General features: G+C 40.1%; 1 protein-coding gene across 1 annotated transcript in view; it reads right to left on the minus strand.

Moving 5' to 3' along the window:
* LOC126162430 (TAF5-like RNA polymerase II p300/CBP-associated factor-associated factor 65 kDa subunit 5L) overlaps window positions 1-12,667 on the minus strand; it is a 158,855-nt gene that overhangs the window by 47,896 nt on the left and 98,292 nt on the right. Inside the window, exons 5-6 of the mRNA XM_049918931.1 lie at window positions 7,865-7,966; window positions 601-737 (exon numbers count right to left, since the gene is read on the minus strand). Coding sequence (XP_049774888.1) covers window positions 601-737; window positions 7,865-7,966 — 239 coding nt within the window. The remainder of the gene's footprint in view (window positions 1-600; window positions 738-7,864; window positions 7,967-12,667) is intronic.

Raw genomic sequence — 12,667 nt, forward strand, 5'->3', positions numbered from 1 at the left:
AGTATTGATATAAGTGTCAAGAAGTCATTTCTGAAAGTATTTGTATGGAGTGTAGCCATGTATGGAAGTGAAACCTGGACGATAAATAGTTTAGACAAGAAGAGAATAGAAGCTTTCGAAATGTGGTGCTACAGAAGAATGCTGAAAATTAGATGGGTAGATCACATAACTAATGAGGAGGTATTGAATAGGATTGGGGAGAAGAGAAGTTTGTGGCACAACTTGACTAGAAGAAGGGATCGGTTGGTAGGACATGTTCTGAGGCATCAAAGGATCACCAGTTTAGTATTGGAGGGCAGCGTGGAGGGTAAAAATCGTAGAGGGAGACCAAGAGATGAATACACTACGCAAATTCAGAAGGATGTAGATTGCAGTAGGTACTGGGAGATGAAGAAGCTTGCACAGGATAGAGTAGCATGGAGAGCTGCATCAAACCAGTCTCAGGACTGAAGACCACCACAACAACAACATCATAGACACCTTCAGCGAGTGTTTCAACCGTAATTGCCAATTGGCTTAACATATCTCAGTTGAAGCATTTTTCTAAATAATCAAGTAATGTATACTCCACTTTTTGTACAAACTGAAAGTAACACTCACATTTCCTCACAATTTTTTATAGTGTACAGGACAGTAGTTGGGGTCTTCGGTTCATCAAATACCTCTTCTATTGCTTCTCTTACAATCTTGAAGTCTTCATCCACATCTCTGGACTCAGTTTCTTTATCTGATGCACTCTGAAATTTCATTTAAACTCTCAAATGACACTTGATTTTGCAGCTATGCAGAAAAACATGTCTAAGGATATAATTACAAAATATAATTACAACTGAGACAGAGCAACAAAAATACATTTTAAAATGATAGAAAATCAGGACGCTGGGTTGTGAGGTAATAAACTTAACATCTTGGTCACTACTGTAGTATGGTGATTATATTTTTAATGTGTAACTAATTTTTCCCTGCTAATGCTATACAGTCACACAACAGAAGTTTCATGTTTGACGATTGGGGAGTTGGAATTAGGGGAAGGAGAGTGTGGTTGGAAAATGTCAAAAAAGGGACAAATGGGAAATGTGAGGAGGGGCGAAGGAAATTTAAAATGTTTCTTTGATAACTATTTGTAGTCTATTGTCTACCAATGACATAGGTGTAAGTTGTTTTATGTAGTACAATACAGAGCCAACAACAAATAATTTGTTTTTATTTTACTAGAGACAATAGGTCCTTGCACACCAAAAATATACAACATAAACCCGATATTAGTCAACTTCAAAGTGTTCAGTGCAAGGCCCCATAATCAATTTTGCTTATTCATAGTAGTAATACACACATAACACTATAAAAACAAAAGCGCTGGCAGGTCGATAGACACACAAACAAACACAAACATACACACAAAATTCTAGCTTTCGCAACCAACGGTTGCCTCGTCAGGAAAGAGGGAAGGAGAAGGAAAGACAAAAGGATATGGGTTTTAAGGAAGAGGGTAAGGAGTCATTCCAATCCCGGGAGCGGAAAGACTTACCTTAGGGGGAAAAAAGGACAGGTGTACACTCGCACACACACACATATCCATCCACACATACACAGACACAAGCAGACATTTGTAAAGGCAAAGAGTTTGGGCAGAGATGTCAGTCGGGACGGAAGTACAGAGGCAAAGATGATGTTGAAAGACGGCAGATTGAAATTAGAAATTAGCGGAGATTGAGGCCTGGCGGATAGCGAGAAGAGAGGATTTGCTGAAGGGCAAGTTCCCATCTCCGGAGTTCTGACAGGTTGGTGTTAGTGGGAAGTATCCAGATAACCCGGACGGTGTAACACTGTGCCAAGATGTGCTGGCCGTGCACCAAGGCATGTTTAGCTACAGGGTGATCCTCATTACCAACAAACACTGTCTGCCTGTGTCCATTCATGCGAATGGACAGTTTGTTGCTGGTCATTCCCACATAGAACGCTTCACAGTGTAGGCAGGTCACTTGGTAAATCACGTGGGTGCTTTCACACGTGGCTCTGCCTTTGATCGTGTACACCTTCCGGGTTACAGGACTGGAATAGGTGGTGGTGGGAGGGTGCATGGGACAGGTTTTACACCGGGGGCGGTTACAGGGGTAGGAGCCAGAGGGTAGGGAAGGTGGTTTGGGGATTTCATAGGGATGAACTAAGAGGTTACGAAGGTTAGGTGGACGGCGGAAAGACACTCTTGGTGGAGTGGGGAGGATTTCATGAAGGATGGATCTCATTTCAGGGCAGGATTTGAGGAAGTCGTATCCCTGCTGGAGAGCCACATTCAGAATCTGATCCAGTCCCGGAAAGTATCCTGTCACAAGTGGGGCACTTTTGGGGTTCTTCTGTGGAAGGTTCCGGGTTTGAGGAGATGAGGAAGTGGCTCTGGTTATTTGCTTCTGTACCAGGTACCCTACCCTCTGGCTCCTACCCCTGTAACCGCCCCCGGTGTAAAACCTGTCCCATGCACCCTCCCACCACCACCTATTCCAGTCCTGTAACCCGGAAGGTGTACACGATCAAAGGCAGAGCCACGTGTGAAAGCACCCACGTGATTTACCAACTGACCTGCCTACACTGTGAAGCGTTCTATGTGGGAATGACCAGCAACAAACTGTCCATTCGCATGAATGGACACAGGCAGACAGTGTTTGTTGGTAATGAGGATCACCCTGTAGCTAAACATGCCTTGGTGCACGGCCAGCACATCTTGGCACAGTGTTACACCGTCCGGGTTATCTGGATACTTCCCACTAACACCAACCTGTCAGAACTCCGGAGATGGGAACTTGCCCTTCAGCATATCCTCTCTTCTCGCTATCCGCCAGGCCTCAATCTCCGCTAATTTCTAATTTCAATCTGCCGTCTTTCAACATCATCTTTGCCTCTGTACTTCCGTCCCGACTGACATCTCTGCCCAAACTCTTTGCCTTTACAAATGTCTGCTTGTGTCTGTGTATGTGTGGATGGATATGTGTGTGTGTGCGAGTGTACACCTGTCCTTTTTTCCCCCTAAGGTAAGTCTTTCCGCTCCCGGGATTGGAATGACTCCTTACCCTCTTCCTTAAAACCCATATCCTTTTGTCTTTCCTTCTCCTTCCCTCTTTCCTGACGAGGCAACCGTTGGTTGCGAAAGCTAGAATTTTGTGTGTATGTTTGTGTTTGTTTGTGTGTCTATCGACCTGCCAGCGCTTTTGTTTGGTAAGTCTCATCATCTTTCTTTTTAAAAATATATATATATATATATATATATATATATATATATATATATATATATATATATATATATATAGAGAGAGAGAGGGAAACATTGCACGTGGGAAAAATATATTTAAAAAGATTGCACGTGGGAAAAATATATTTAAAAAGAAAGATGATGAGACTTACCAAACAAAAGCGCTGGCAGGTCGATAGACACACAAACAAACACAAACATACACACAAAATTCAAGCTTTCGCAACAAACTGTTGCCTCGTCAGGAAAGAGGGAAGGAGAAGGAAAGACAAAAGGATATGGGTTTTAAGGGAGAGGGTAAGGAGTCATTCCAATCCCGGGAGCAGAAAGACTTACCTTAGGGGGAAAAAAGGACAGGTATACACTCGCACACACACACATATCCATCCGCATATACACAGACAGACACAAGCAGACATTTGTAAAGGCAAAGAGTTTGGGCAGAGATGTCAGTTGAGGCGGAAGTACAAAGGCAAAGATGTTGTTGAAAGACAGGTGAGGTATGAGCGGCGGCAAATTGAAATTAGAAATTAGCGGAGATTGAGGCCTGGCGGATAGCGAGAAGAGAGGATATGCTGAAGGGCAAGTTCCCATCTCCGGAGTTCTGACAGGTTGGTGTTAGTGGGAAGTATCCAGATAACGCGGACGGTGTAACACTGTGCCAAGATGTGCTGGCCGTGCACCAAGGCATGTTTAGCCACAGGGTGATCCTCATTACCAACAAACACTGTCTGCCTGTGTCCATTCATGCGAATGGACAGTTTGTTGCTGGTCATTCCCACATAGAACGCTTCACAGTGTAGGCAGGTCACTTGGTAAATCACGTGGGTGCTTTCACACGTGGCTCTGCCTTTGATCGTGTACACCTTCCGGGTTACAGGACTGGAATAGGTGGTGGTGGGAGGGTGCATGGGACAGGTTTTACACCGGGGGCGGTTACAGGTGTAGGAGCCAGAGGGTAGGGAAGGTGGTTTGGGGATTTCATAGGGATGAACTAAGAGGTTACGAAGGTTAGGTGGACGGCGGAAAGACACTCTTGGTGGAGTGGGGAGGATTTCATGAAGGATGGATCTCATTTCATGGCAGGATTTGAGAAAGTCGTATCCCTGCTGGAGAGCCACATTCAGAATCTGACACGGCCAGCACATCTTGGCTCAGTGTTACACCGTCCGGGTTATCTGGATACTTCCCACTAACACCAACCTGTCAGAACTCCGGAGATGGGAACTTGCCCTTCAGCCTATCCTCTCTTCTCGCTATCCGCCAGGCCTCAATCTCCGCTAATTTCAATTTGCCGCCGCTCATACCTCACCTAGAAAGATGATGAGACTTACCAAACAAAAGCGCTGGCAGGTCGATAGACACACAAACAAACACAAACAAACACAAACATACACATAAAATTCTAGCTTTCGCAACCAACGGTTGCCTCGTCAGGAAAGAGGGAAGGAGAGGGAAAGACAAAAGGATATGGGTTTTAAGGGAGAGGGTAAGGAGTCATTACAATCCCGGGAGCGGAAAGACTTACCTTAGGGGGAAAAAGGGAAAAAAGGACAGGTATACACTCGCACACACACACATATCCATCCGCATATACACAGACACAAGCAGACATTTTTCATCTTCATCATCTTTCTTTTTAAATATATTTTTTTCCCACGTGGAATGTTTCCCTCTATATATATATCTTTCAACTCATTTGGTACTGTCCTCTATCTTCTTCTATCTTGTGCTAATCTTTCCATCTGTAAGTTATCACACCCCACATTCTATGCAACAAAGGGGAAAAAAATTACTTAAATTACAAATGGAATATATGGTGGGAAGAGAAGCTGAACAAAGGCAGTGGTGTCTTTACTTATCTGGAAAACTCAGTTATGTCAGATGAGACACAAACAACCAAAAAATGAGATAATCTAAGTGAACTAATAGTACAAGGTGATTAAAAATAATAATCAGATATCTCAAGCAAAATGCAAAATAATGTGGACAAATGTCAAAGAAGGGAGAGCATGCAGAATCTTTGCTCACAGCCTATGAGATTGGAGTAGATTACGATTAGCCAATTAGGAACTTTGAAAAGCACCAGTTATTTAGAACAAGAGGTGGGAGTAAACTATCTTGTGACATTCTACTGAACATATTTTCCAAAAATTATTTCGAAGAACTGGTTAGATAACTCACTCAAGAGAGAAATATGCTTTAACTTTTGAATTCAGTGATTGCAGATACAGGAATCAGTAAACACAAGTATATTATACTATCCCTAATCACTAGTGTTCAATGTGAAGCTAATAAAAGTGGAAAGAATTTTTTGCATAACAAAGGCAACAATAAAATGATTACAAGCTACTTGGGCAGTCAATAGCAAATAAAGAGGTCTGAAGAGGAGAACGTAGAGGATCTATATAAATATTTTAGGCCAAGTGACAAGTTTGGAGCATGGACAACAGTGAAAGACGATAAAACCACCATGCTTCAACAGTAACATTCAATATTAGAAATTTGCTACAAAGGCAGAGAGACTAGCATAACTAGCTCAAACAGAACCAAATCCTTGAGGAGATGCAAAAATTTAACAAAATAAAAAAAAAATTGTAGGCACCTTACATGGGAAACATTTAATGAATTGACAAAACAGATCTTACTTGCCACATTGTCAACAAACTTTAGAAAGTTTTGATCCAACATAACGTAAGTCAATGGATAAAAATCATCTGTAAAAACATTCAGTGATCACGACGGTACCAGAATGAAAGATGATGATATGAGGATTGAAGTATTAAATGTCTTCCAAAATTAAGTCACCATAGAAGATTGCAACACAGTTCCTACTTAAGAACATTACATGGAAGCAAAAAATCGTAAAATAAAATATGTGAAGACTGAAAACAATGATCACAGGACATATGCAATGAACTACAGACTTATCTCATTGAAGTCAACTTGCTGCATAATTACAAAACACATTTCGTCCTCACCTATGATAAAAGTTTTTGGGACTGAACAACTACTCTTCCAGCAGACTTCAATTCCGTTTCTGACGGAAATTAAACACGTTAAAGTGGATGGACATAGGTATTATGGAATTTTTGATTTCTTAATTATTGCATCACTAACAAAGTAAACAGAGTGCAAACAGATTTAGTCAAAGATGTTCCATATGAAGATGATAATTGCACCAACTAATCTTTATGTTGCATTAACTCTGTTTACAAACATGTCCCTGTCTATGTCCTTTGCCAGATGCAGCCCAACCAAAAGTTTGTGAGCACACCAATCAAGGATACTGTTCAGCCTCTTCACACCACCCGAATCCTACCACCTCACAACTGGCATCTGGTTTTGAACAGACTTTGGATTGGCAGACAAGTTGGTTTCTGGTCATGCTTTCTGATGCACATGCATGACAGTTGTGTCTTTGGGTGACCCAGAATCATGCTTACTCTGCCACCAAATCCAGCCTTGAACACGGATTCTGAGGGAACTTCAATTGCAGCTTGTTAGTATTGGACCAACAGCATTAGTCACTCCCAATTTCATGGCACACCACAGAACTTCTGTGCAGGGTCTCAAATTGTCATGTAGTGCACAGCTTTGCCATCTACATAACTGGTGCCATAGGATATCTGTCCATGTCCCTATCCCACAGAGAAACCCCATCAGCTCCCATACTGGTCACCCTACCCCCACAAAATGGAGCTAGTATAAACTTGGCTGAATTCATCCATACGTTCTCAACCTAGGGTGATGAGATGCTGTATTACCCACGCATCAGTCAGCAAATCCAGCATGAGAGTTTGTCAGCTTCCACCATGGATAGTGCAGTGAGTGACTGACACACCTGCAGATCTGAGGCCAATTATATAAAGTTCCCAGCAGAGGGGCTAGCTGGATATAAGATAAGAAACTGGATACCACTGGCCATGCAGAAGTGATCTGAGTGATGCTTTATGGCATGATTCAGGTCGGATTTTACTTGATGGGCTCATTGAATGGGCACGGACTAGAACGATGTTTGGTTCTGTCGGTTTTGCACTTCATTCATGATCTGTAGCACACAAAAGTATTAGTTTATGCCTATGCCGTATTCACACTGCAACAGGCTATGCTGCCCATGTTTGATAATTATGCCATAAATTATTATTTCAGTATCCTGAGTAACAAGTTGGATGTAAACAAAGATTCACATTAACTGTTAGGTATATTCATGCATAAAATTTGTAAGTATTACATTAATAACTCTGTGGTTAACTTACAGGAAAAACTTTTCATTTGCATATTTTGACTTTTTTATGTTATAAACAGTACTGAGACTTCCTAACTTAATGCACATTTTATTAATTGAAGTGTGTACTGACATTAGACTACATATGTGTTTGCCTCTCTGTTAAAAAAACAATAGAGCCATGTCTAGAAATGTACTGCAATATTCAAACTAATCTTCACATTCATGACAGCTCTATCTTCAGTGATTTCGATTGTCTTAATGAAACTTATTTTTAAGGAAAAAAAACGATATGAAAAATTAGGAAGTACAGTATTTCTTCACAAACACTAGTCAGAATGAATTAATAAACTGCGGGAGTATAGTTTCAAGAGTCTGCAGCAGGTCATTACCTCAGAATCCTCCATTGTGGTTGTCTGATCATTTGCAACTTTCTCCTGGGTGATAGAAAGGATGGTGCCATCTACCTCCAGACTGAACCTGTCCTGCAGTAGCTGCAATCAGAGGTGTTAATGCAAAATTAAAACTGTGTGAATAATAATATTAAAAAAGATCTTTGGGAAAGGGAGCTCCTTTCTAATAAATGAGAAACACAAATTATAAAGAAGGAAATAACAAACAAGCTCAGAGGTTTAATGCTACGTGAAACCCACAATGAAAATGGCTGGTTCTGAATTTCAATTACAAATAGCAGACATTTATGACTATCAAGGTGGCTTTGGATTGGTAGTATGAAAATTTAATTGGGAGAGAAGTTAATTTTCAATTCCAAATTGTATTCTAATGAAGACTTGAAAAAAATATTAACAATTGCTTTATATGATCAACTTGACTTTCGCCCCTTTTCACCTTCATTGTCATATTAATGTAGTGCAAGTGAAATTGAATTTTTTGCCTTACATTTTCATTTCATAGATTCCCTTTTTTATTTCCTGAGTTAACAAACTACGTCCCAAACGCGACAGTAACATTCACATTCCTTACCACAATTAATAAATGGTGTGTGTGTGTGTGTGTGTGTGTGTGTGTGTGTGTGTGTGTGTGTCTACTGCTGACAAAGGCCTGAATGGCCGAAAGCTATAATTGTGTGAATCTTTTTGTTGTGCCTATCGCAACTCAGCATCTCTGCTATGTGGTGAGTAGCAACTTTCCTTCTCTGATATTGTTACATTCATGGATTTTCCATTGATTGAAATATATAGTTCTATTTTAGACCAGAGTATTTCTATTACTTACATGCGCATCTATACCTGTCACTAACACACACTAAAGTAGTGGTGCTCGGCTAGGGTTAACCACTTTAAACCCCAATGATGACTTTGCACTAGTAGTGGAATTACACACTGAGTGGCCCTGCCATACAGCTAAGGAAACATGAACACTATACAGCTTTGTCACAATGTAGTGGCACCGATGAGCTCCACAAACATTGGAATGAATTAAAAATTAGAATGTTTTTGAAGCTGTCGATTTTCCATGTTTTCTACACAGAAATTATATGCTGTATATCCGAGTGTCATCAAATATTGCCACAGAGACTGAATATTATACGTACAAACGAAAATTAAAGGGATAATTGAATTCTAAATATTAATGAAGGTTGCTGATTTAGCTGTGGAACCGGAAATTTGTGTGAACGAACAGCTGATGAAGTAATGCTCGCATTCAGTCTGCAGCTAAAATCACACAGGCATTGAGGCATATTTTGGGCAGAATAAAAGAAAAATCTATGTTGAGGAGCATGACAACTTATTATAATTGAAGTAAATCATTCAAACAAATTTCTTCACGAACAAATTATTGTAACTTTATACAAAAGTAGCCAAAGATAAAATGCAGCCAACAGAAATTCTTAATATGCAACATCTTCCTCCATTGTACCAAGCCTGCTAACATGTCTTGTTGATATAATTATGAAATTTGTTTGCAGTGCTAAAAAATGAGTGGACAATGCATGAACTCATGATTGTTAATGACTAACATTCACACACTTCAAATGTAAAGTTTCCTAAAACATTTGTGGAATGATGCTGGAGATCTTAAGTCATCCGAAAGTGTTTGGACTAACAGTAAGTAAGCTGTCTGTTAGAAGATTGACTAGTTTTCCACTCTGACATGCATCTATGCAGTTATGTGGAGTGTTGAGATTGAAAAGTTTCAAAAGAGCTACTGAGTTTGAGTACAAGAAAGACTTCATAATATTTCAGCTAATTGGCAATTTTTTAACCAAGAAAGTGTCAAGATGTGATTGGGAGAATTTTTTCACATTTCTACATGAATTGCAAATTATTGCTCCAATGTCTTTACCCAGGAATTAAAAACAAATAGTTCATCTGTATTGCTGTCCACGAACAAAGAACGCTCACAACAAACTACAGACATGTGATAGCCAAAGAAATGTTGAAGAAAACAAAAAAAAAATTAATTTGAACATGATTTGGGAGGTGAAACTAACTTGGAATCACAATGAAGTTATTTGCCAAAAACTACAACAGATATTGTTATCTTGAGATTGTGATTTGAAAGTCTTATATTGTTATCTTGAGATTGTGATTTGAAAGTTTTATATTGTTATCTTGAAATAAAGACAACTTCAGGAGATATAACACATCAATATCCTCTTTGAAGATGTCGAATGTATTTTGTTTAGTGTCACAAAAGCAAATTTTCGATAGTTAAATAAACTTTCTGACAAGACGTTTGAAAAAAGTGTCATTCTGAAAACAAATTTAAAGGCAACAAAATGTACATTCGTTTAATAAGTGACAGAGAACTGGAACAATAAATGTCACTGGATTTCAAATTTATCTATCATTAATTATTTTATCCACAGATGACAAATACATGTTCTTATTTGTGTAAATGAAAAATGTTTCAAGTAAATATTTTTATTTATGATTCTCGAATAATGACTGATAATTTTTATCTGCAAATAAATTCTGCCTAACTCTGGTGAAAAGGAAGGCACATTGCACGTGATCGCTACAAATTCGCAGCTTATGTGCAACAGAGTGCGAGCATGTGAAATGTGCTTGGCTGGAGACAAGCAAGTGACGTCCCTCTGGCCGTTGACAAGCACTAACTCGACTGTGCCATTAGGCAAGGCAGTATCAAGTCATCTTGGCAACACCTACTGACATTTTTGTGAAGTGTACAGATGCTCTCTCTTGCACATTGGAGGCATGTGAAGACCTTTCTCATGGGTCAATCACTTGCAGGGCTCTGGAATCTGTAGTATAACAGGTGGTGGTGAGGGTGAGGGTGTGGGTGTGGGTGCGGGTGGTGTTGAGGTTAAGGTTGAGGGTGAGGGTGAGGGTGGTGTTGAGGTTGAGGGTGAGGTTGAGGTTGAGGGTGAGGGTGGTGTTGAGGGTGACAGTGAGGGTGACAGTGAGGGTGAGGGTGAGGGTGAGGGTGAGGGTGACTCCAAACCATGGTGCAGCTTGTCATTTTTCACATACAGAAATAATAGCCAGAGGTGAAAGAAATGGTAAGTCATAAGAAGAATAGATTTGAGTATTGAACTCAAAACCTTTGGATTTGTGGACCTGACACCTATTAACTAATGATGAACTAATGCTGAATTTGGTGACCAGACAATAAGATACAATTGAAATTCTGAACAAACATCTTACTGAACACAATATCTGTGTCTATAGCTACATCTACACTCTACAAACCAGTATGAAGGGTGTGGCAGCAGGTATTACAAACTGTACTATGTGTTAAGGCTTTCTTCCCATTCCATTCACATATGAAAATGCCTCTGTGCACCCTTTATTTAGTCTAATCTTGTCTTCACAGGTCCCTACAGCACCAGTGTGTGGGAGGGCGTGGTATCCTATATTCTTCACTTAAAACTGATTCTTGAAACATTGTAACTAAGCTTTCACAGTAAAGTTGGTACCTATCTTCAAGCATCTACAAGTTCAAATCTTTTAGCATTTCATGTACCTGTACTTTGGGTAAAAAACCCGTCACCATTCACATTGGTCTCCCTTGCATATTTTTTAGTATCTTCTTTCAGTTCTGTTCGGTATTGGTTCCACACACTTAATAATATTCTAGGATGGGTGGCAAGAGCGTCTTGTAAGCAGTTTGTGGACTGATTGTATTTCCCCAGTATCCTACCAATGAACTGAATTCTGCCACATGCTTTGAGCCTGTGTGATTAATCCACTTCACACCAAAACAAACTGCTATTCCCAGCAATTTGTATGAGTTGCCTTATTCTAATTGTGACAAATTAATGTTGTAGTCACAGAATACTAAGTTTCTGCATGCACCAATTAAGGACAGCATTCTACCTTATATATTCTGCGGTCCATCAGGGAATGAAAGTTCAGTATAGAAAGGCATGTTTATCACTGTAGTAAGTGTACGAGTGGTGTACGAATTTCATAAATTATGTGGAAAAGCTCCCTGCACAGTTGAGGCACATCACATTGTAACACCAGAGTCTACTGCAGTAGCTGAAGTCAGTTTTAAGGACAATCATAGTAGGAGAGCAGATAAAACAACCACAAATATCTGAATATTAGTCGTGTCTTACCATATCACATCATGACTTGCTTAGATTCCCCCTTTTTTTTATTTTGTGTGTGTGTGTGTGTGTGTGTGTGTGTGTGTGTGTGTGTGTGTGTGTGTGTGCGTGGTGTGTTTGTTTGGATCGTAGAGGCACTAAGCGAGACCAGCTTTAAAACAAATGAATGTGGAGATAAATTCTAAAACGGTTGCACTCTCAGGCACTCGAAATGACCACATAGTCATTCTATCTCGCATGCGCTAAAACAACTTAGAAAGAGGAAAATTAAAACACAGAGGAAACACAGTAAAGCACAGGGAAATGTGCCTTGTTGATTACTTACAAAAAACTTGGGTGAGCCAGTCACCCATCTCCCTATAACCTTGGAAAAAATTTTGTACAATTCACAAAACTCTACAACTTCAACCACATTTGTTTGAACATTACTTAAAATAGAGGGCAGATTCGTCAGGAAATCCACGGAGGACCACTGGTCGGAAAATAAAACACAGTCCAAAAAAGTATGGCGGACAGTGATCTGCATGAAACAAGCAACACACACTGGAGAGCCCTCTCGCCAGAGTATAGGAAGCCATGCGTCGTAGCACTGTGGCCTACGCAAAGACAAGTAAAAAGGACCTCATCCCCTCAATGATCCTGGATTACTTTACCT

The sequence above is a fragment of the Schistocerca cancellata genome, chromosome 2 (genome assembly GCF_023864275.1).
Source record: "Schistocerca cancellata isolate TAMUIC-IGC-003103 chromosome 2, iqSchCanc2.1, whole genome shotgun sequence".
In the NCBI taxonomy this organism is placed as follows: Eukaryota; Metazoa; Arthropoda; class Insecta; order Orthoptera; family Acrididae; genus Schistocerca; species Schistocerca cancellata.